The 24,597-nt window shown below is 34.1% G+C and overlaps 3 protein-coding genes across 3 annotated transcripts; 2 read left to right on the forward strand and 1 right to left on the reverse strand.

Moving 5' to 3' along the window:
• The first annotated feature begins 8,206 nt into the window (after positions 1-8,206).
• LOC116130069 (GATA transcription factor 5-like) lies at positions 8,207-9,740 on the forward strand. The gene is made up of 2 exons (XM_031415817.1): positions 8,207-8,724; positions 8,822-9,740. Exons 1-2 carry the CDS (start codon positions 8,419-8,421, stop codon positions 9,449-9,451), a joined length of 936 nt encoding a protein of 311 aa, XP_031271677.1. The 5' UTR covers positions 8,207-8,418; the 3' UTR covers positions 9,452-9,740.
• Positions 9,741-16,111: 6,371 nt separating this feature from the next.
• Positions 16,112-17,893, forward strand: LOC116130113 (cytochrome P450 84A1-like). Its single transcript, XM_031415870.1, has 2 exons — positions 16,112-17,172; positions 17,249-17,893. The coding sequence occupies exons 1-2, from the start codon at positions 16,222-16,224 to the stop codon at positions 17,876-17,878; spliced, it is 1,581 nt and encodes a 526-aa protein (XP_031271730.1). The 5' UTR covers positions 16,112-16,221; the 3' UTR covers positions 17,879-17,893.
• A 1,650-nt stretch (positions 17,894-19,543) lies between these two features.
• On the reverse strand, positions 19,544-24,335 carry LOC116130072 (squalene synthase-like). The gene is made up of 14 exons (XM_031415820.1): positions 24,135-24,335; positions 23,364-23,406; positions 23,188-23,277; positions 22,952-23,027; positions 22,481-22,536; positions 22,216-22,373; positions 22,004-22,108; positions 21,842-21,912; positions 20,797-20,893; positions 20,613-20,688; positions 19,984-20,072; positions 19,811-19,902; positions 19,679-19,724; positions 19,544-19,600 (listed from the first exon to the last, which is right to left on the reverse strand). The coding sequence occupies exons 1-14, from the start codon at positions 24,330-24,332 to the stop codon at positions 19,544-19,546; spliced, it is 1,254 nt and encodes a 417-aa protein (XP_031271680.1). The 5' UTR covers positions 24,333-24,335.
• Between the last annotated feature and the right edge of the window lie 262 nt (positions 24,336-24,597).

Raw genomic sequence — 24,597 nt, forward strand, 5'->3', positions numbered from 1 at the left:
GAATCCTCACCCAATAAAGCCTTGTTGAATGGGAGGATTACCCCCTCTTATAAACCAAAAGTTTTAAGCGTGCTTAGTCGGTTGGGACTCCAATAACTACCTCTTATTAGTAGTCGTGGAGATTTGAACTCAAGACCTCTTAAGTAATACACCCAAGAGTCCTAAGTGAATCGCCAAAGGGGTTGGCCTAACGGTTAAGAAGATTTGCTCCATTCATTGACTTTTTAGGTTCGAAACTTAGGAACCACCTACCAGATTTGTAACTTACTTTGAAATATCAAGTTTGTAGAGTATTCAATGGTCTCAAAGATTAATCGTGACGCGCGTATACTGGTCTAAACAAAGTATTGAAGACAAAAGTTGGGTGGCTTTGGAAACTTCAAAGGTAAGTCAATTTCTGGGTTCTTTCCTTCTTCTTGCCTACCAAAATCATTTAGCAATAAACAATGAAGACTTAATTGGGTCAGTCTAAAATCATCATCCTGTTTGTCTCTTGCTTAGCTTCTACATAATCTATTAAACTCTTTATTAAAATAAAATATCACATGTTATTGTATAATGGAGAGGGGCCATGCACGTGACCGCACCGAATCACGGATTGTCGTTTGCTAATAGTAGGCATTGTTTTCTAATCTTAAAACGACATGGCTCCTCCCATTGCTGTATCTTCTCACGCTTACTGCCACGTGCTCTTTCCTTGAGTATTCCTTTGTCTTTATCTGTCAAACGGTCGGCTGGATTTTTTTTAATTTTTTTTTCTTATTTATAATTGCTTTTTATTTTAATCAAATTTAGTAAACAGTTCTCTATGTCTCAACTATGAAATTCTCCTTTACTCTATTTAATTGGGAATCCGTTGCTAGGATAATGAACTTTGTGTTTCCGACCCATTTCAAATTGTTTATTGATAAGAACAAAGTCAAGAAAAATCTCATAATGTCAGTTTGGTTTATTATTTCATATCCTATTTTCAATCTTATTCTTAAAATAATTATTTGTTTAATTATTTAGAAAATACTATTATATTTTTTAATTACTTTTAAACCCCTCAAGTTTATTAATTTAATTAAATACCCACATAAAAAAAAAAAGTTTTAAAATTAATAAAAACACTTCCACCCACCTATAGTTGCCAGATTCCGACAATCACCGTCAGTAGTTTACCGAAAAATGTCAAATTGACTCACATCCAGCTAGATTCTAACAGTGGTGGCCAGAATCTGGCACTATAGGTGGGTGGGGGTGTTTTTATCATTTTTAAAAAAAATTATATATTGGGATGTTTAGTTAAATTAGCAAACATGGGGTTTTTTTTAATTAATTTTTAAACTTTACCTCGTAATAATCACCCTATTCAACTATCCAATATTATTTCCAAAATCATATCCAAAATAACAAACCAAACAGACCTATAATTATTTTCTTTGGTGATCGAAGGTGTTCAGTCTAGCTTACACACTTCAATTAATCTCTTGGAGCTCTGAAATTGACAATTAGGTAAATTTTTGACGTGACCACCCCTATTAACAATCCATGTGGATCGAACTCAAGACTTCTTGAGTAATATACCCAAGAGTCCTAGTTGATCGCTGGATCATCCAATTTTGGTTCTTATAATTTATTTCAATATCAAGTTTTGGCATATAATAATTTTGACCCACTCTTAGGCAGTTTTAAATGGTAAGATGAGCGTTGGGATGTGTAGTCAAGGGTGTCTGTCACCTTCAAAGATTAGTCAAGAAGTTGACCTGGACAACCTGTTTTAAAAATAATAATAATAATAATGTTGAATCAATTCTCTTTACGAAGAAGAGGTAGTTGCTTTTCCTATACTCTAAAGAAACTTTCATGATAGGGTTAACCATACATTTCACATTTTCTAGTTACTCATGTCATGGGGCATCTTCAAATGTTACAAGTCCTTTTTAAGAACTTCTAATATATTATAATAACACCCTTATAATAAGGGTCCGTTACTCTAGCAACATTTACGTGATATCTCATATAAAGTAAATCCTTAACTTTTACTAAGACTGCGAAAAAATTAAAAAAATATATATATAAATATATATAAAATCTTATATAATGGATTAAGATACTTAATTTTGTTTGTTATCACATATCTTTGGGTAATATTAATATATTGCATGTTAATCTAATTATGTCAAATGAAAATGTTTTTTTTTTTTTTTTTAATCAGGGTGTCCACAAGACTGATCCCCGAAAAAGGCCATATCACCAAACAGATCTAGCTGTCGACGGTCACAAAAGGCCAGATCTAGCCGTCAACGATGACCAAAGATATGGCCGTCGTTGTCGGTTAACGATAACCAAGAGTTGGCTATCATTGATTGTCAATGATGATCATTTCTTTGGCCGTCATTGACAGCCAGATTTAACATTTTCTGGTTAGATCTATAATGGATCTGGTCGAAAAAGGTCAGATCGATGAATTATTAACCAGTTTCGATCATTTGTATGCCAAAATCTGGCAATTATAGATGGATGAGGGTGTTTTTGTTAATTTTTAAATTTTTTTTGGTGGTGTTTAATTAAATTCATAAACTTAAGGAGTCTAAAAATAATTAAAAAATATAATAATATTTTATAAATAATTAAATAAATAGTTATTTTAAGAATAAGGTATAAAATAATAAACCAAATGGACTTATTGGATATGGGAGTATTACGAGGTAAATTTTAAAAATTTATAAAAAAGCCCTTAGGTTTACTAATTTAACTAAAGACCCTAACATGTAAAATGACAAAAACACCCCCACCACTGCAGTGTCAGATTCCGGCCACCACCGCCGGAATCTGACCGGAAAATTTCGTTACGGCACAGACTTGTCGGATCTGTGCCGTAACACATCGTTATGGCCTTTTCCGGCTAGATCCATGGTAGATCTGGCCGGAAAAGGCCAGATCTATGGTTTGTTTTGGCCGTCGACGGCCGGAAAAGGCCAAACGACGGCCATCTTTGGCCGTCAGCGACGGCCAAAGATGTGGCCGTCGTTTTCGATCGACGACGGCCAAGATTTGGCCGTCGTTGACCGTCAACGACGGCCATTTCTTTGGCCGTCGCTGACGGCCAGATCTGGCCTTTTCCGGCCAGATCCGTTGTGGATCTGGTCGGAAAAGGCCACAGCGGTGAACTTCCGGCCATTTCTGGTCGGAAGTTTGGCCGTTGTACAGATTCCGGCTATCACCGACGGTGGTTGCCGGAATCTGACAAGTTGGGTTGATGGGGGTGTTTTTGTTAATTTTAAACTTTTTTTTCAGGGGGTATTTAGTGAAATTAATAACCTTATGGGGTTAAAATGTAATTAAAAAAAATAGGGTAATATTTTGAGAATATTGTACCAAACGCGATTTGAAAAATAGGATCCAGAATAGGGATAAAAATATTAAACCAAACGCATACATAATTATCCTTAAATACGTGTAAATTAAATTTTGTGGTGAAAATTAAAGTGATACAATAAATTAATAGCCTTAGTTAGAACTCAAAAGTTAGTTTAGTTGTCATTATTGACTTGTTGCATTGTTATAATCTCAAAACAGCTTTAATATTTCTAGAAGAAAGAGAAAGAGATTTTTTTTTCCTTTATTTGGAGAAGTGAAAAAGAAAACATAGGGTGTGATTGTTGCGTTTAGCTTATTGTTTTTATTCATATTCTCAATCATATTTTTCAAATATTGTTTGGCATGTTATTCCCAAAATATTAGTCTATTTTTTTAATTACATTGAGTTCCTATAAGTTTATTAATTTCATTAAATACCCCCTAGAAAAAAGTTTAAAAACTAATAAAAATACCCCCACCTACCAATACCTACCAGATTCTGGCAACCACCGCGGAATCTATCACAATAGTCACACAGCCATCAAAAATAGCCAGTAATGGCCAGATCTGCCGTCAACGACGGCCAAAGAAATGGTCATCATTGACAGACAACGACGACCATATCTTTGGCCGTCGCTGCTTTGATCGTCGTTTCAACCTTTTTCGGCCGTCGCAACCACAGTAATTCGTAGATCTGGCCTGAAAAGGCCATAATGACGCGTTACGACACAGATCCGACCGGTATGTGTTGTAACGAAATTTTTCGGTCAGATTCCGATGGTGGTGGCTGGAATCTGGCACTGCAGGTGGTGGGGGTGTTTTTATCATTTTATATATTAGGGACTTTAATTAAATTAGTAAACCTAAGGGCATAAATTTTTAAAGTTTATCTCGTAATACTCCTCTATCCAACAACCCAATACTATCCCCAAAATCATATCGAAAATAATAAACCAAACGCACATTCCCTATCCTATTCCCAAAATACATGTTTGTTTAATTATTTGGGAAATACTATTATATTTTTTTAATTACTTTTAGACCCCTTAAGTTTATTAATTTAATTAAACACTCTTGGAAAAAAAAGTTTAAAAATTAACAAAAACACCCTCATCCACCCGTAATTGCCAAATTCTAGCAACCACCATCGACGATTGTCGAAATCTGTCACAACGGTGTAGAAAGGACTAGAATTGGCCGGTAATTCGTCGATCTAGCATTTTCCAGTCAGATCACAGTGGATTTGGCAGGGAAAGGCCAGATCTGGTCGTCAGATTATTCCCTATCCTATTCCCAAAATACATGTTTGTTTAATTATTTGGGAAATACTATTATATTTTTTTAATTACTTGTATACCCCTTAAGTTTATTAATTTAATTAAACACTCTTGGAAAAAAAAAAATTAAAAATTAACAAAAACACCCTCATCCATCGGTAGTTGCCAAATTCTGACAACCACCATCAGCGATTGTCGGAATCTGTCACAACAGTGTAGAAACGACTAGAATTGGCTGGTAATTCACCGATCTAGCCTTTTCTAGTCAGATCCATAGTGGATTTGGCCGGAAAAGGCCAGATCTGGTCGTCAACGACGGCCAAAGAAATGACCGTCGACGGCTAGATCTGGCCTTTTCTAGAAAAGGCTATATCGACTTACGACCGATCAGATCTAACCGGTTTACGTCGTAACGCTATTTTCCAACCAGATTCCAGCGGTGGTAGCCGGAATCTGGCACTGTGGGTGGGTGGGTGGGGGTGTTTTTTTCATTTTACAAAAAATTTATATATTAGGGTGTTTAGTTAAATTAGCAAACCTATGAGGCTTTTTTGTTAATTTTTAAATTTTACATCGTAATACTCACTCTATTCAACTACCCAATATTATTCTCAAAATCCTATCCAAAATAACAAAACAAACGCACTCTATAGAACTTTGCATTATAATTATTTAACATAAGATTATTACATAAATAATACAACAAAGGCAACTTTACATTATAATTATTTAACATACGATTATTACATAAATAATACAACATAGGCAACTTGTGTTAATTAAAATTTAAGTGGACCCATAATTTAAGCTTGTATTTTCCAGCCTTATAGCAATTAGAGAGGTCCTACACTAAATAAATTTACTTCACATTAATATATTTAATCTTAATTTTCTAATCACCTTCATCATATTATAACTCCTAATAGACCCATTATTGAGTTGGAAATTAAGCTTCCATGGATTCTATCTATAGAGCCGGCTGAAAGAGATTTTAGGCTCTAGACAAAAACTAACTTTTAATAAGAATTTTTAATGTGAAAATTAATCCATAATTATATTAAACGGTGTCTTAGAAATAATATTGTTATGGTGTATATATATGTGGTTGGACTCCTTACTTTCTTTAATTACTTTTGGGAGTGAGTTATATCAAAGTTGTTTATCATGGTATCAGAAAATTCAGAACCGCCTTTGCTCGTGGCGGTGGTGGGCCCTAGTGGATTTGGACCATGGGCGTAGGGATGAAATCAAGTCAAGTATCTAGCTACTCAAACTCGACTCAATTGCTACAATACCGAATTTAAGTTTGAATTCGAGTCTGACCGAGCTTGAGGAATCGTGCTCGAACTCAAACTCAGTACCTGAAATTAGAATTCGAGCTTGTATAATCTAGCTTTAATCAAGTTCTAATCAAGTTCAACAGAGCTTTTCGAGTCGAGTTGTACCATGATCGAACTCGACTCGAATTAGTATTCGAGCTCGTGCTCAACTAAACGAGCCCGAGCCGAGCACAAGCATGAGCGGCTTGACTCGATTTTCATGCCTACCTAAGCATGCACATCAAGCGTGGGGAGGGTGGTAGAAACTTAGAATTTGTGTTTGTTAAATATCATCAATTTAGTGACTATTACGGTGTATATATAAATGACTGATTCCTTTTTCTCTTTTCAACTAATTTTTGGGAGTAAGTTCTACTGACCCGTTATCAAATCTGGTAAGAAAAATTTGTTAAAAACTAAAATAGATTAATATGGTAGGTCAACTAATGAATGTTAAGCATCAAGGAATTTGAAACGTTAAGCAATGAAAGGACAGAAACTAATCATTTAATTATTGAACTAAAATTAATATAATTTACTCATAAAGTAATTTGTATTTGTGTCCAGCCAGGCCATGAATTCCCACTGCAACACGATTAGCATGCTCCATTACGTGGAGCACTTAGCTGTAAGATTTCATACCGCGTCATCAAACCATACCAAACTCTTACCTACGCGCTTTGATGGCTTGGTCCACTCCTTGCCTAACCAACCAGCGTTGGATTCATCGAAAGATTAAATTTCTGGCCGTTCGATTTTGTACGCAAAAGTCGTAGAGAGTGGAGATGGTTTTCTACAGTTACAAAGACAGGAGCTGGAATGGACATGGAGGATTAGTCAGAAATTGTGGCGAGATTAACGCGGTCAAGTAATATAATTTTTTGTAATTTAACGGAACTTTGAGGGTTAGTTTTGGAATATCAAAAAGAAGAAAAGTTTAAATTTAAAAAAAAAAAGAAAAAAAAATTGGCGGCGGTTTCGTGCTCGGTTAACTTTTGAATAATCTTAGCGCCATCTCTCCGTTAATTCTCATGGACTCTTCTAATGAGTCCGCTTTAGTGGGACCCTCTGATTTCACACGCACAAATCAACGAAAGGGGTAGTGAGTGTGCGACAGTGAAATTCAGACCGGGCTCGTACTTCAAATTTTGAATTTTTAAAATTTAAATATTTTTTTTTTTTTATAAATTAATCCAACTTAGGAAGGTTCCTCACTTCCTTTAAAAGAACATTAAATGAAAGTACAATATATGTTAAACCATAGGTAAAATATTGTGATTTAATTATTAAAAAAAAAAAATCGATTCAATTTGTGTAATCCACAAATCGATTTTTAGTGTCTCTTTCATCTATGTTAACTATTAATTTGATTAGCGACATAGATATTTTTGTGACATATAATTCGCTTTCGATAATATTAATGTGATAATAAAGGCTCTAATAAAATTGTATTGGTAACCGAGGATGTTCGGATTAGTTTATACGTACCTCAACTAATTTTTTTAAGTCTTAAATTTAATGTTTAAGTAATCATCCAGTGGTTATTCATATTAACAACTCAGGATAATACAACCAAAAGTCTCAATTCGACCAATCATCCACCTAGGGGTTGGTTTATTCTGATATTAATTTGTCAAAACTATTGTATAATTTATATCTAATAGAATAATGTTACACTTACGTCGTCTTTTCCCAAATTTTCTCCTATAACTCTGACATGATAGCTTATAATTGGTCAGCTTATAATGAGTTTCACCTAATAAATTTCAGCTGTCACGTCAGAGTTATGAGAAGAAATTATGGATGTAATATTTTTCTATCTAATAATACGAAGAAATTATTATTAACCGATGATCCTTAACCTATCTAAAGTATAATGAAAACATAAATTGAAATGATTTTAGAATTTTTTTTTTTCTTTTTTTCTAAATCTTCTAGTTCCAAGTCTTATTTCAAAGTCAGTTAAATAAAAATATAAAGTAAATTGTTTTTGTTTGTTTCACCCATTGGATGGAATAGACTAAACCTGGAATAATATTAGTCAAGAATAGAGAAAATAAAAATGTAGAAAATGGATTTGGTCCAAACAAAGCCAACCTATCAAGACTCCCTCAACAGTCAACCCTTAACAAAAAACCATGCAGATTTTCTATTTATTTATATCAAATAAATATTTACAGTATATTTACAGTTATAATTCAAATTCAAATGAGTAAATAAATAAATAAAAAATAAAAGATATATAAAGTAAAAAGTAGTAGATAATGAGGAGACAAGCCATTAACTCCGCACCAGTTTCGCCCACGAACCAGCCTTCATATCAGTGCTTCATTCTCAACTAACTCTTGATTTTTGCTCTCCATCTTCTTCTTCTTCTTTTTCTCCGCAACCTTTGAAATTTTTCTCTGAAAATATATCCTTTCTTTTTAAGTAATTTTTATTTTTTAATTTTAATTTGTGGTATTCGACATCATAGCATGGAGTTGTGCATGGGATTTGAACGAGCTTTGAAATCTAGTTTACGTAGAGAACTCTCCATGAAATCCACCCACGTTCACCACCAACAAGTTGTTTTGTTTGATGATTTGGGTTGTGTTTCGTGTGATGATTTTTCTGTTGATGATCTTCTTGATTTTTCCAACGGAGAATTTCAAGAATTTGAGGATGTAAAAGACTCCCTTTCTGTTGATTCTCCAGACCGTGTTGATGATGATAATAACTCTAACTCTTCCATTTTTTCTTCTTCTGATCAGTCCCTTCTCACCAATGAACTCGTTGAACCGGTAAATGGTTCATTTTTTTTTTTTATATGTTAAAAATAATTTTTTTTTATTTTACGTTAGAAAGTTAAAATAAAATTCCTTTTTGTGTATTTTTCAGGTGGATGAAATTGCAGAGCTTGAATGGGTTTCCAGGTTTGTGGATGATTCTTCACGTTCAGAGCTCTCTCTTTTGTACCCCAATCATGGAGAATACCGGTTTGAACCGGTCATAAAACCGGTTTTGAACCAAACTCCATGTTTTCCGGCATCATTTCCGTCCAAAGCCAGAACCAAAAGACCCAGACCCGCCACCCGGGTCTGGTCAATGAGTTCATCCCCACTCTCTGAGTCACCAATTTCCTCTTCATCTTCTTCTGGCTCAACCATCACCAGCTCGGTTCAAAACACGGAGTGGTGTAACAGTTTTACCGAACCGGAAGCCAAGAAACCGAAGAAGAAAACCGCGGTTCAAAGCGGCGGAGGATTATTTCAACGGAGGTGCACCCACTGCCAGACACAAAAGACTCCCCAGTGGCGAACCGGTCCCCTCGGTCCCAAAACGCTGTGCAATGCATGCGGAGTCCGGTTCAAATCCGGCCGGCTGTTCCCAGAATATCGGCCTGCTTGTAGCCCGACTTTTTCGGGGGAAATTCACTCGAATAGCCATAGGAAAGTGTTGGAGATGAGGAAGAAGAAAGAAACGAGTGGACCGGAGGTGGGGTTGACCCAAATGGTTCAGAGTTTTTGAAGGTGGTTAGAGTAGGAGTAGGCGGAAATGAACCGTGGGTTCAAACCGGTTTGAACCGTTCCAAGGTTGGTTTTGGTTGGTAGGTCTAATTAATCAATCAATTAAGACTAAGATTAAGGTTAATTATAGTTAGTTAGGCATGTCACGGGAATGTAGGGAGGTTTCTCTTTCTTTCTTTTTTTTTTGGTTGTATTTTTAGAGTCTATTTATCGATTTATTTGCAGGACCAATGAAGAGAATTTAATGTATAATACTTATAGTACTAATTTTAGAATCTTTTTCTTTTTAATTTTGTTTCTTGATAAAGCATTTTATATTAGCACTATATAAGATATTAATTTAATTAAAAATATTAGAAATTATATCTATTTATATGTAGGTATCATATTAATTATAGGAAAGTAACGTATAAACTATTCGGTGATTTGCTTGAAACTCTTGAGTGTATTATTCAAGAGGTCCTGAATTCAAATCTCTACGACTATGGGGGTGTTTGTCTAAGCTTATAAACTGGTCAAACTAGCTTATAAGTTCTAAAATTAAGCTGACCTGTTTGTTTATAACTTTTTTGAGCTTATAAGTTGAGCTTATAAGCCAAAAAAAATAAGTTGGGGGGAGGTACTTTTTTTTTTTTGGCTTATAAGTACTCTGCTTATAACCTAGTTTGACCAAATATATTACCACATTATCCTTGTTTATTTTTAAAATTCCTTAGTATACCATTGTTTAATGTAGTACATTTTTTAGTCATTTTATAATAAAATATACTTATAAGCCACATTTTACCAAACACGTCAATTACTTATCAGTCACTTATAAGTATTTTAACCAAACACGTAATTGCTTAAAATTTTAAATGCTTATAAGCTAAAATTAGCTTATAAGCACTTGTTGCTTATAAGCTAATTTTCATANAAGATATTAATTTAATTAAAAATATTAGAAATTATATCTATTTATATGTGGGTATCACATTAATTATAGGAAAGTAACGTATAAACTATTCGGTGGTTTGCTTGAAACTATTGAGTGTATTATTCAAGAGGTTCTGAGTTCAAATCTCTATGACTATATTAAGGGATAGTTATTGGAGGCTTACCTGACTGTTAATTTCAGAGCCTTGAAGAACTAGTTGAGGCATATACAAGTTAGTCCGAATACCTTTGGATACCCAAAAAAAAAAAAAAAAAATTAATGGATTTATTTATCGTATCATCTTCGTATGTATAGAGGTATTGACATTAAATTTGATCATTGAATTACACAAAATTTTATTGGATGGGAAAGTAGTGGTTGTTTTTGGAATGTGTTGTTGTTACTTTCAAGGAGGAGGAGGGCCTTTGAAATGTTCAAAAACAGTTTTACAAAGTTTTGAATGGGTTGATGGTGTTGTTAAAAAGCCAAACTTTGTGGGTCAGGTAAAGCATTAAATAAATCAATCAAAATTATGGTTGGATTTGAGAAAGTTAGAAAGAAGCACCAAATGTTGTGTTGTGGAGTAGCCACAGCCCCCAAGGCAATTCCAAATGCTATTTCACAACTGCCCTTCACGTATGTATAATCAATTAATAAATATCTCAGTTTGGATATACTCAAATAAAAGATATAAGGGTAATTTGGTAAATATTTATTTAATTCGTAATGATATAAATTTTAACGGCTAATCAATAGTTCAGTAATAATAAGGGTTCGTTTGGTTTGTTATTTTGGATAAGATTTTGGAAATAATATTGGATAGTTGAATATGGTTATTATTATAAGGTAAAATTTAAAAATAAACAAAAAAAACCTTATAAGTTTGCTAATTTAACTAAACACCCCAATATATAAAAAAATTGTAAGATGACAAAAACACACCCACCCACCCACAATGCCAGATTTCGGCCATGATCATCAGAATCTGATCGAAATCCGGCGTTACGATGTAGACCGTTCGGATCTGGCCGGACGTGCGTTGATCTGGCCGTCAACGGCCACAAGAAGCCAGATTTGGCTGTCAACAGCGAATTATTGACCAGTTCCGGTCGTTTGTAGGCCGTTGTGACAGATTCCGGCTACCACCAACGGTGGTTGCAGGAATCTGACAACTATGGGTTGGTGGGGGTGTTTTTGTTAATTTTTAAACTTTTTTTAGGGGTGTTTAATGAAATTAATAAACTTAAGGGGTTTAAAAATAATTAAAAAAATATAATAGTATTTCCTAAATAATTAAACAAACAGTTATTTTGGGAATAGGATATGAAATAATAAACTAAACAGACCCAAAATTATTATTTGTTTTTATTGGTATCCAGGGGTATTCGAACTAGCTTATATGTACCTCAATTAGTCTTTCGAGATGCTGAAGTTAATAGTTACATAAGTCTCTAGTGGCTATCCCTTGTTAGTAGTTGTGAGGATTTGAACTCAAATTTTTTTGAATAATGTACCTAAGAATCTTAAGCGATAAATTACGTAGAGGCAGTTATATTAAGAAGATTTTTGTTATTAAATGAACTCTCGATTCTCGAAAGGTCATGTCTTTAGGTTTTTTTTTAAATTAATAGATGAATTGATTAAATGGGCGATGACTTTGTTTTTCATACTCAGATAAGTGTCATAGACTAGGAATAGGATCAACGGATCAAGTCAAGGTGATCATGCCCTTATTTTATTCTCATCTATTTTGATTTTTTATGTGGTCACTTACTACTTGCCTTCATAATTTGGGCAAATTTGCAGTATTATTAGTGACTTTCCTCATGCCTTCCCCATTTTGAGTGTGATGTTTGTGGTGGAATTGACTTTATATTGCCCTCGGAATTCTTCCCCCAGGCCCCAATAGTCCTTCTAACTTCTAAGTATAGGGTAAATTTCATTTACAGTTATTTCAGAAAGGCATTTAATACATTCGAAAACCGATAAGTGTTTGAGATTTTTTTTGTGTAATTAGGGTATCTGGGTCAGTTTGCATTCTTCTCAATTAATCTCTGAGATTCATTGAACATTCTACAAGCCCAAAGGATTAGGTAAATTTGCATTATTATGAGCGACTTTCCTCATGCCTTCCCCGTTTTGAGTGTGATGTTTGTGGTGGAATTGACTTTATATTGCCCTCAGAATTCTTCCCCCTATATTCCTTCTAACTTCTAAGTATAGGGTAAATTTCATTTACAGTTATTTCAGAGAGGCATTTAATACATTCGAAAATCGATAACTGTTTGAGATTTTTTTTGCATAACTGGGGTATCCGAGTCAGCTTGCACTCTTCTCAATTAATCTCTGAGGTCCATTGAACATCCTACAAGCCCAAAGGATCAGGTAAATTTGCATTATTATGAGCGACTTTCCTCATGCCTTCCCCGTTTTGAGTGTGATGTTTGTGGTGGAATTGGCTTTATATTGCCTTCGGAATTCTTCCCCCAATATTCCTTCTAACTTCTAAGTATAGGGTAAATTTTACTTACGGTTATTTCAGTGAGGCATTTAATACATTGGAAAATCGATAAGTGTTTGAGATTTTCTTTGGGTAATTGGGGTGTGCGAGTCAGCTTGCGCTCTTCTCAATTAATCCCTGAGGTCTATTGAGCATCTTACAAACCCAAAAGGATCAAGTAAATTTGCATTATTATGAGTGACTTTCCTCATGCCTTCCCCGTTTTGAGTGTGATGTTTGTGGTGGAATTGACTTTATATTGCCTTCGGAATTCTTCCCCCAATATTCCTTCTAACTTCTAAGTATAGGATAAATTTCATTCACGGTTATTTCAGTGATGCATTTAATACATTCGAAAACCGATAAGTGTTTGAGATTTTCTTTGGGTAACTGGAGTGTCTAGGTCAGCTTGCGCTCTTCTCAATTAATCTCTTAGGTCCATTGAACATCCTACAAGCCCAAAGGATCAGATAAGACAGAATGTGATAGGTGGCCTCAAGGTTTGAATCCAAGATCTTAAGGAAGTGAGCAAACTTCTTTGATCGCTAGACCAATCCCTTGGGGTTAGTATTTGAGATTGAACTATCTCCCGAATCAATAAGCGTTTGAGATTCAACTATCTCTCAAGGGACAAGTAAAATTAACTTTCCTAATTAAAACATCACAATTTAATGGATAATTAGTTGGGTTCCTACGGTTTCGGCTAACACTTTAGTCCTTGTTTGAGAGATTTCAATGTGTTACTCTCTGATTTTATAGGATCAAAGTGTTACTTAATTTAAACATTAGGGATCTCATTGTTATTATCCCTATTTCAATATATCTATTCATTTCAGCAAAAAAAAAAAAAAAAAAAAAGATTTATACATATTGTATGATTCGTATTCTGGTATAAGTTTTTTATTAGTGCCCCATTTACGTACATAATTTATTATTTACTCATCTTCATAAATGTATCTCAGTTATTAAAATATGTTGATTATGTGTCGATATCACATTGATCATCAGTACAATACTGATACATAAACGACCACTCTACAAGCCCAATGGGTCAGATAAGTCACAATAATGATACATAAACGAACACTCTATAAGCCTGATGGGCCAGGTAAGTCTCAATACTGATACATAAACGAACATCGTTCAAACCCAATATATCAGGTAAGTCACAAATATGGTATATGACCACGTTGTATGACTCAAATACAAAACTTTTGGATAACCTACAGTCTTGCAATCCGACCACAAACCAAATGGTTCTAATTTAAGTTACTTTCACCAGCGAGAAAGAAGTCATGCAACATGGCATCAATTTGGTTTTATTAAGAAGTGAGCGTGCAAAGAGCGTAATATCATTGCAGCCCATAAGCATGCTTGTAATATATACCAAATTAATCATGGGCCATTATTATGAAGACCAAATCTATAAAACCCTAAAAATCTAGCTATGAGTTTATCCATATTTCTTGTTCTTGATCCAAAAAAAAAAAAAAAATGCTTTTCAATTTCAAATTTTCATCTGATGTTGTGGCACTATAATATTAGACAATAATTGAAATTTTAAAATATAATAATATGGGTTTCCGGTATTATAATCAAGATTACTCATTTATATTATTATAATTAATAATCACACATTATTATATATATGTGTGACAAGTAAATCTTACCTAAATGAAGTTGTAACAATTAAGATTTCACTATCAATTAGGCCAAACTATTTATGCATGGTTTTATGTGGAAAAACTGTTGTAGGCAGCTGACCATATATCCACATGCAAAGAAACAATGAATTTATCACATTCATATCTAATTTTGATATTGAAAACAAATACATTTTGTAAAAGTATATATGCTTGTCTATTTGTATCTGTATCTCAATTTGTGGCTCAAATTTCAGGGTAAATATGATGTCTAATTGGTAGGTTTCCAATATAGGTCTGGATACTTCAGTACTAAACAAATTATGAAACATTTGTAAAAGTATGCTTGTCTATTTGTATCGTATCTCAATTTGTGGCTCAAATTTTAGGGTAAAATGATGTATAATTGGTAGACTCCAACTGTGTCTGGATACCCAAAGTCAAATATCTAAAAAAAAAAAAAAAAAAAAACTGAACTTTGTAAAAGTATGCTGTATATTTGATTTTTATCTCAATTTGTGGCTCAAATTTCAAGGTAAATCTGATGTATCATTAGTAGACTCCATTGTGTATCTGGATACCTTAGATCCCTAAAAAAAAAAAAAAAAAAAAAAAAAAATTTTAAAAGTATGCTTATCTATTTGTAGTTGTATCTCAATTTGTCGATCAAATTTCAGGGTAAGTCTGATGTACAATTGCAGGCTCCAATGTATGTCTGGATACCTCAGATCCCTAGAAAAATATAAAAACATTTTATAAAAGTATTGTCTATTTGTATCCATATCTCAATTTGTCGTTCAAATTTCAGGGTAAGTCTGATGTATAATTGACAGGCTCCAATATGTGTCTAGATACCTCAGATCCCTAAAAAATATCTAAAAACATTTTGTAAAAGTATGCTTGTCTATTAGTATCCGTATCTCAATTTGTGGCTCAAATTTCAGGGTAAATCCGATGTATAATTGACAGGCTCTAATGTGTATCTGGATACCTTAGATCCCTACAAAAAATTCTGAAAACATTTTGTAAGACTATGCTTGTCTATTAGTATCTGTATCTCAATTTGTGGCTCAAATTTCAAGGTAAATCCGATATATAATTGACAGGCTCCAGTATGTGTTTGGATACCTAAAAAAGAATCTGAAAACATTTTGTAAGACTATACTTGTCTATTTGTATTTGTATCTCAATTTGTGGCTCAAATTTTAGGTTAAATCTGGTGTATAATTGGCAGGCTCCAATGTGGGTCTGGATACTAAGTTACCTAAAAAAAAATTTGATTATAATTGTAGCAGATATAGTGATTAGTTATTAAATAATTTATTTATTTATTTAACATAAATAAAATAAAATTATTAACATCTATAGCAAACCAAAATCATTTACTTGTAAACTTGGAATATTAAAATTATAATATTTGTTTGTACAGATTAGTTAGAAGTATGATTTTCATATTTATAGAGAAGAAATAATAATTGCAGCCAACTGGAACCTATTTAATCACATATATTATAAAATCAAACCTACCTTAATTTCAATGGTTGATAACAACAGTAATCTATTGACTTCTAGAGATCTTGATTTGTTCGCGGAACCGCCATTTCTATAAACAGACGTTGCAGAGCTTGATTTGTTGGAGATGACTGTTTCGATAATGCTATATATAAGACCTTTCATGCTTACAGAACCATTGAAATTCTTCCTTTCTTATAATGCTATTGAGAGGGAAGGCAGCTGCCATGGATAGTTTTCTGCAAATGTTTCAGGCTTCTCCATTCTTATTCGTCAGTACTCTTCCTTTATTAGTCTTCATCACCATCTTCTTCTTTACAAATCCGCGTAGAAAATTCCCTTACCCGCCAGGCCCGAAAGGGTATCCCATTATCGGCAACATGATGATGATGGACCAGCTGACTCACCGTGGCCTCGCCCGCCTGGCCAAGCTCTACGGAGGGCTGCTCCATCTCAAAATGGGATCTGTCCATTTTGTCGCAGTTTCAACTCCAGAAATGGCCAGAGAAGTCCTTCAAGTTCAAGACAGCGTATTTGCAAATCGCTCTGCAAACATTGCAATAACTTACTTAACATACGATCGAGCTGACATGGCTTTTGCAAATTACGGACCCTTTTGGCGCCAAATGCGTAAAGTTTCTGTCATGAAGCTCTTCAGTCGACGACGGGCCGAGTCTTGGGCATCCATTCATGAAGAAGTGGATGCAACTGTCAAAACCGTGACGGAGAGAACTGGTTTAGAGGTTAATATTGGTGAGTTGGTGTTTTCTCTGACGAAGAACGTAATTTACAGGGCTGCATTTGGGTCGGTTTCTCATGAAGGACAAGATGAGTTCGTGAAGATTATGCAAGAATTTTCCAAGCTTTTTGGAGCTTTTAATATCGCTGATTTTTTTCCATGGCTGGGTTGGATTCATGCACAAGAATTCAACAAGAGGCTCGCCAGAGCTCGAGAATCGCTCGATGGGTTTATTGATATCATAATTGATGAACATATAGAGAAGAAGAAGAATGTGAATGGTGAAGATGAGAAAGATGAAGCTGCAGATGCAGACATGGTTGATGAATTAATGGCGTTTTACAATGAAGATCTTGATGGGACAAACAACTTAATTAAACTCACAAGAGATAACATCAAAGCCATTATCATGGTAAATATTTATTATTCACTATTTTTTTTTTTTATAAATAAATAAATTTTTTACTCCTTTCACATAATTTTCACAGGATGTGATGTTCGGAGGAACCGAAACTGTGGCGTCTGCAATTGAGTGGGCAATGGCGGAGTTGATGAAGAGTCCGGAAGAACTACAAAAAGTGCAGGAAGAACTAGCTGATAAAGTCGGGTTGAACCGGGTTGTCCACGAATCCGATCTTGAGAAACTCACCTATCTCAAATGTGCCATCAAGGAAACCCTACGTCTTCACCCACCAATCCCACTTCTCCTCCATGAGACTGCCGAGGAGACCGTCGTGTCCGGGTACAAAATCCCGGCGAAATCTCGTGTCATGATCAACGCATACGCGATCGGGCAGGACCCGTCCGCATGGGAAGACCCGGATGAATTTAAGCCCAGTAGGTTTTTGAGGGAGGGTGCTCCAGACTTTAAGGGTACAGACTTTGAGTATATCCCATTCGGGTCGGGTCGGAGATCATGTCCGGGTATGCAACTCGGGTTGTATGCTTTGGAGTTCTCTGTGGCACATTTGCTCCATTGTTTCAACTGGGAGTTGCCAAATGGAATGAAGGCAACCGAGCTTGACATGAGTGACATGTTTGGACTCACTGCACCAAGAGCGAGTCGACTCATTGCAGTGCCGAGTTACCGACTGAGTTGTCCACTCACAATAGTCTAAAGACTCTTAAAGTAAAAGAAGAGTGAGCTTTAATTATTTAGTTTTCACTTTAAAATATTTTATACTAATTAATAGCCATTTAAGAAGTAGTTGAAATAGCAAAAAAAATTAATTACTTTCAACTACCTTCTTAAATTCATTTAATGGTCAATTATTAGTATCCAAAATTTTAAGTCAAAATTGAAGGTTTTTTTTGTTTTTTTTTTTGGGTTGTATCCAGGTATCCAGGCCATCTTACGAATACCTCAATTAGTTCTCCGAGACCTTGAAGTTAACGGCTAAGTAAGCTTCTAGTGGTTACCCCTTATTAGTAGTTGTAAAGTCGAACTCAGGACCTTGAGTAATATAAGTCTAAAAGTCCCAAGCGAACCGTAAATACCTAGAAGTAGTTTAATTGAAGTTATTATAAACCTGTTACATGTTATATAAAAGGAAAGTAATGTGTATTGTAATTTATTACTTGCAACAATGTGATTTTATCTCATGTTTATTTGTATAATTTAGTTTTTACAATAGATTGAATATCATTAAAAGCATAAAATTGACTTACAAAAACCAAAATATGAAAAAGATGGCAAGAAAATACAAGTCTCACTATGGTCTATGAAAGATATCGAAAAGAATATGATTTATCTGACGGGAGAACGACATTTTCCCACCCAAAGGTATGACAAATCGACAATTTCCCACCTTTCAAGTTTCAAAATAACACTTTTCTACTCTTCGTTAGGTTTTGTTATGTTTTTCATTAATATTTTACTAAAAAGACAAAAATATCCTTAAATATTTGACTTCATATATTTTTTAGTATTTTTTAATTAGTCAAAAAGCCAAATATTAAAAAGTAAATAATAATAATAATAATAATTAACCCTATCTAAAAAGTTACTCAGTTAGGGATAATGCTAATAGATTGTTTAAAATTAAAAAACCTTAATATTTATTTATTTATAATATCATTAATATCTCATCACTATTATTTAATAACCCACTAAATTTATAATATTTTTCATTTTTTCTAATTAACACATAAAATCAATATTCTTAATTAATTAAATAAACAAAGGAAAAAATATATATTTACACTTGAACTAATAAATAATCAAGAGTAAAAATTTTGTCTTAACTAAATTTTAATTTATAATAAATTAATTAAGAAAAAAACTATTTGAGGGTATTTTCATCTTTTTAGTCAAATATTAACTAAAAACATTAACAGAATCTGACGAAGGATGGGAAAGTGTCATTTTGAAAGTTAGCGGGTGGATAATTGTTGTTTCGTCAAACCTTGGGTGGGAAAATGTCATTCTCCCTTATCTGATAGTCTATCAATGCAGTAAGTAGTCAGAAAAGACTAAAAATATTATCACCTTTTGCCATATGTCAAAAGGTGGCAATGGCACTATGAAAATGTGTCAAATGGTGGTAGATCCACGTGTCTTTATAACATATTTTGATTTAATTAAGAGTGGGTTTAATTGTAAGAAATACAAGATGCCAATAGGATCTTTAATTTATTTATGAGAACACCAATAACACGTTCTATATTGGAATAATACCATCAGAATTTATCTATAGATACATAAAAAAGTTCAATAACACCACGATCCTGCAAATGCCGGACGGGGAAGGAGAAATAAGACTATTTCCTGACTGTAAATTTGTTCAGTTGGCGTAGAGATACGAGAAAATGATGGCCAGTATAACGAAAAGTAAGACAATCTGCATGATTGTAGTATAATTATTTCATATTCCTGGAAAAAAACTATGTAAGGTTGAAAATTTTCTGTAAAAACTCACCATGGTTGAACTGTTTTTTGGTCCATTTTGGATTATGTAAGATTTTCTGGTGGAGTCCATGAGAGTTGTAAGAGAGAAGAACATAAGAAAATTCGATTCAAGGTGAATATAACTGTAATTTTTTCTACCAACCTTCTGTTTACGACCCCAGAATCCATGCATACTTTCTGAATTGCATTAATCTGGTTCAAGGTTTTTGTTGCATTGGGATCATTCTTGTTGATCTACAGCCCACCACCAACATATTTTGGTGAGTACTGAAAACATGAGAAAAGTTTGCAAAGAAAACATGCATCGGATCATACCTTGGACTTGAGCATACAAGAGAAATCATAGAAGGCACCATGCAAATCTGACATAATATTTGTTCGGTCAATGATTTTAGCAGAGAGACCTAGAAACATCAACAATCAACACAATGAACCTTTATTTATTAAAAAAATGAGTAATGTTAAGCCAATAACCTTTTCTCACAAACTTCTCTTATAACCCTCGACGTGGTAGCTAAGTTGGTATTATCACGTCAAAATGATTTTGATTATGAAGGAATAATTATTCTTTATGAAGGAACAACCGTTCATAAATAAAGAACAATCATCTCTAATGGACGTTCATAATAAGGGAACAACTATTTATTATAAAATGAATGACTATAAATGGTTGTTCCTTAAAGACAATCATTCTTTACGAAGAAATGACTATTCCTTTATAAGGAAAAACCATTCATTTTCAGTAGTGTCTTTGGTATCTTGGGTATAGTAGGAGTTGATGTGACAGTACCAATCTGTTAACACGTTAGGATTATAAGAGAAGGTTATGAGATTAGGCTATAAACGCTATATTTTTCTTAAAAAATATAATGTGATTAAAAAAATACTGAGAAAAAACACCAGGGAATGATTTTAATAAATAATGTGATTGAAAAAATCTTTACCACGTCTCATTTTCACTGCACCTCTGAAGACTTCAATGTTGTTGTAGCATAATGCTAATGTTCCAATGTCCATAACCTGACAAAGGTAAGCTTTCTATGAACCTTCATATTCATTAAAAACTAAACATGGTTTTTTATCAGTCACTCAGTAAATCAATCACAGTCTCATATTCAAGCTTGCTACCTGAGGGATAGCACAAAATCTGAAAATAACAGGATCTCTTAAACCAGTCATGTATTTGAAACAATCTTCCACATGTGTTAAAGCATTAGTAACAGGGCTGTCTCTAGAACATTTATAACCCTAGGTAGGAGTTACTTTGGGACCCTCCAATAATATAAGCATATATTAAAAAAATTATTTCATTTTTTTTTTTTTTGGCCTTTTGAGATGAAAAATCATTAGGAGAGGTGAACAACAATCGACAAGCTAACAAGGTTAGGTTGGTGGGGGGTTTTGGAGAGTAGATGTTGGATAAGTGATGGGTGGTGAAATTGGTGATTTCCAAGATTGATAAGAAAAGGCTTGAGAAGTCACGACCCAAAAGGTATCGATGGCCGGCGATTGGCAGAGTAAACGGATAAGGTATGATAGGGGTTTTGGTGAGAGGGCTGAGGGGAGGAAGAAGGTGGTGTCAGGGAAGGCCAACAATGTCGGGTACATGCCAAAAAGGCTGGAAATGGCTGTCGTGTGGTGGAGTTGGGTTGCGAGATTCATCAAAAATTAGTCAAATCGAGGGCTATCAAGGTTAGAAAATGATAAAATGATGATTTTGATCGATTTTGGTAAGAAAATCGACCGGAACCAAAATTGACCGAAATCAACTCCAAACCACTGGCGGCAGAAGAGGGCTGGAGATGATTTATGTGAATGTCAAATTTTGGGATTGAATTGAAGGTGAGTAATTTGAGATATGTAAATGACTATTTTAATCTTTTATTGTTAAAAGAGATTCAATGTGTTAATTTAGGGGTATAAACTAGACTATATAAAACTAGAGGTACAAACTTGCTATTTTGTTAAACTTTGGATGAGAATATATGTAAAAAGTTTAAAATAAATTTCGCTTTTATGGCTTTTTTTGGGGGCGCTTTGGTTTAGATAAGAAATTATAAACCATTTTAATTTTTGTAAGATATTCAAAAAAAAATATATATATATATATAAAAAATTTGGGCCCCCATTTTTTTGGGGCCTAGGCAGGTGCCTCACCTGCCTACCCCTTAACCGGCCCTGATTAGTAACCATGTCATTCAAACATTCTACTGCCTTGACAGAGTTTTCCTCATACTGTAAGTCCTGAGGGTGCAACAATCATTTTAAGAAAATCAATTAGATATGAAAAATAAAACAATAAATAGTGATAAAACAAGTAAAACAGAATATACACCTCTAGTTTGTTGACGTATTTATTCCAGATTTTATAAGGCCAAAACATCCGCGGCTTTGGTGTTTCATTAATGTCCTCCAGAAAATCTCGAATGATATGTGCTTTCTGTTATTTGTAGATCCATATGGTCACACATTGGCGTTTCAAATCAAAAGCTGAGGCTGGTAGAAACTAGAAAAACACATTGTTGCTTCATATAATGACATTTATACCTGAAGAAATACACCCATTGAACTGGGAAGATGTTCTGGAGCCATATCTTCCTTCCCTGAGGCATGGAAAAGCTTAGACGGACCTAATCCAACAAGTCCAGCTTCATAGTGGCAATACTCATCGTACTCATCAGTTGTTTCAACCTGCAAGATGATGATAAAATTTATTGGTGTAATATACATTTGGTGCATCTGTTTTTTCTGTAATTGGTTCAAGAAGCTCATCTCTACCATCAAGTAATATCTTATCGAGTAATACCATAAAAATTTTTCCAAACTGATTCCATTTTTCGGGTAATATCCTTAATTATCTTCTGATAACTGCATATTAATGTGAATTTCTAATTATAGAACTATAGTAAGAATCAAACTGCAATTATAAGTGAATGCAAATAGATGCAAAAAATTCTTATAATGTAGATTTTCCTCTGCAGACTTAGAATTCAATCAATCTAGCCTAGAGATTTTCCAGAAAGAAACGGAATCATCTTAGATTCTTTATATTTTCTTGTATGAACTGCTATAAATTAACTTGCAACTTCAATTGCAGTAAACTTTTGTTAAAATATAACTTGTTTCAAATTAAATCCAAGTCTTTGGAAAATTCCTACCATGGTAATGAAAAGCAGATGAGGAAGAAAAAGGAATAATAAAAAGGGGTATGCATATATCATCAAATCTACAGAAGTTATTGAAATCAATTATCCCTAGGCTAAACCAAGGATAAGAGAATGACCCATTTCCAAGCTCCGAAAAAGCAGTTGAAACATGATGAAGCTGGTCCATCAGAACTTTGTGGTCCTCTGTACCACCTTGAGAAAAAATAAAAAAAGAAATAAAATAAGCAAAGTGAGCTGGTAAAGAAACATGAAGCATCAATGTAATTACTGTATTAATGTCAAATGATTGTTCAAATTATGGTGTGAAAAAGTAGAAACAAGGCAGGGTGATTCAAGATACTGGAACACTCACAGGAAAAATGCCAGTCACGATCATGCACATGACCATGAAAAGCCAAGAGAGTAGGCACCTTCACTTCTGTAGGTATGCTTGTATCGTCCTCTGTAATGGAAAAAAACAAAAATTTATCAAGTGCTTGTTATTTAAATCAATGGGGTCTAAAAAGGTTAAAGACAGCAGAAACATACCAATGGTGTCAAGGGCTCGAAGAACCAAATAAAATATGCATACCTGCAGAACCACAAATTGTGTCACTTGAAAATTAGAATGAAGATGTCAATATAAACAAACCATGCAACGTGGACGCATGTAAGCTTTCTTGCTGTATATTAAGATGGTAAATAAAAGCATAGATCAGAGATTTCCTGTGGAACAATTTTAGTTTTTTTTTTTTTTTTTTTTTTTTTTTTTTTTTTTTAATATTATACATGTGGTTTGCCTTTTAGGTTATATATATTAGGTGAAAGTGCATAAACACACGATAGGTTACCATTTTGGGTGTAAAACTCCTAACCCATGACAAATGGTATGAACACCGATCTCAATCCGTCTTTTGATATCCCGCCAAGAGCTCACGCAAAGGAGCGTTTACATGTGATTGTGGGTTCACTTGTGGATGAGGTGAGGTGGACGGGTAGGCCGTCAGAAGAGAAATAGGGGGGTCTTGGGTTTATAAGGGAAGAAGCCCCTCCACGTAATAGATCAGCTCTTTGGGTGTGAAACTTCTAACTGGTGACACAAAGCAAGACCCTGTAATGTAGCAATTCTCTTATGCCATAAATAAGAAGGGCGATTGCCTAGAAAGAAACTCATCGGGTTCGTTTGAAAAATATAAAAAATTAACTTCCTTTTAACGTCACGCCAGCCCTAATGATATTTTCTAGACTCCTGTGAAGCATAGAAACCTTAGGGGTGTCAATATTATAACACCATGAAACAATATTATGAAGAAGACTTACAGCGTCTCTAAGATCGGTATCAAGCTGCTGAATAAGGAGAGCGAAACTACGAGAGACTTTGTGCAGAATAGTATAACAAAAACCCCAGTGAGGCTGAGGTGGGGTCTGCTTCACTGCATTTTTTGCCGCCCGTTTCAGCTTCAACAGCGGGTAAAGTTCATCTGGGTGCCTGAAAACCTCTACCAGAAGAGTTCCCATTTCGATGAGAAATCTATGCAGAGATTTCAAACAATTATATACTATTATATCTGGTCTTCGATTCAGAGAAAAATAATATTTATTATGGGAAATTATCATATTCTTTCTCGCTTTAATTCTAACATGACTCCTCTGTCAATCTGCTTTCGGGGAGTAGCATTTTTCTCTAAATAAACATTTTATCTTTATTATAAATTCAAGTAATTTAGCGGATAGTGTATCCAGGGTAGATTTATAAATTTCTATTAGGATGAGCCAAAATAAA

The sequence above is a fragment of the Pistacia vera genome, unplaced genomic scaffold, assembly GCF_008641045.1.
Source record: "Pistacia vera cultivar Batoury unplaced genomic scaffold, PisVer_v2 Contig217, whole genome shotgun sequence".
Taxonomy (NCBI): Eukaryota; Viridiplantae; Streptophyta; class Magnoliopsida; order Sapindales; family Anacardiaceae; genus Pistacia; species Pistacia vera.

Bases quoted from the DNA above. Each gene is read 5' to 3' on its own strand.
- LOC116130069 (XM_031415817.1), top strand. From the start codon at position 8,419: ATGGAGTTGTGCATGGGATTTGAACGAGCTTTGAAATCTAGTTTACGT. The intron at 8,725-8,821 runs GTAAATGGTTCA...TGTATTTTTCAG, and splicing joins CCAATGAACTCGTTGAACCG to GTGGATGAAATTGCAGAGCT.
- LOC116130072 (XM_031415820.1), bottom strand. From the start codon at position 24,332: ATGGGAACTCTTCTGGTAGAGGTTTTCAGGCACCCAGATGAACTTTAC. The intron at 22,537-22,951 runs GTCATTCTCTTA...ATTAATATGCAG, and splicing joins TTTTCGGAGCTTGGAAATGG to TTATCAGAAGATAATTAAGG. The intron at 19,601-19,678 runs GTGAGTTTTTAC...ACAATCATGCAG, and splicing joins CAAAAAACAGTTCAACCATG to ATTGTCTTACTTTTCGTTAT.
- LOC116130113 (XM_031415870.1), top strand. From the start codon at position 16,222: ATGCTATTGAGAGGGAAGGCAGCTGCCATGGATAGTTTTCTGCAAATG. The intron at 17,173-17,248 runs GTAAATATTTAT...TAATTTTCACAG, and splicing joins ACATCAAAGCCATTATCATG to GATGTGATGTTCGGAGGAAC.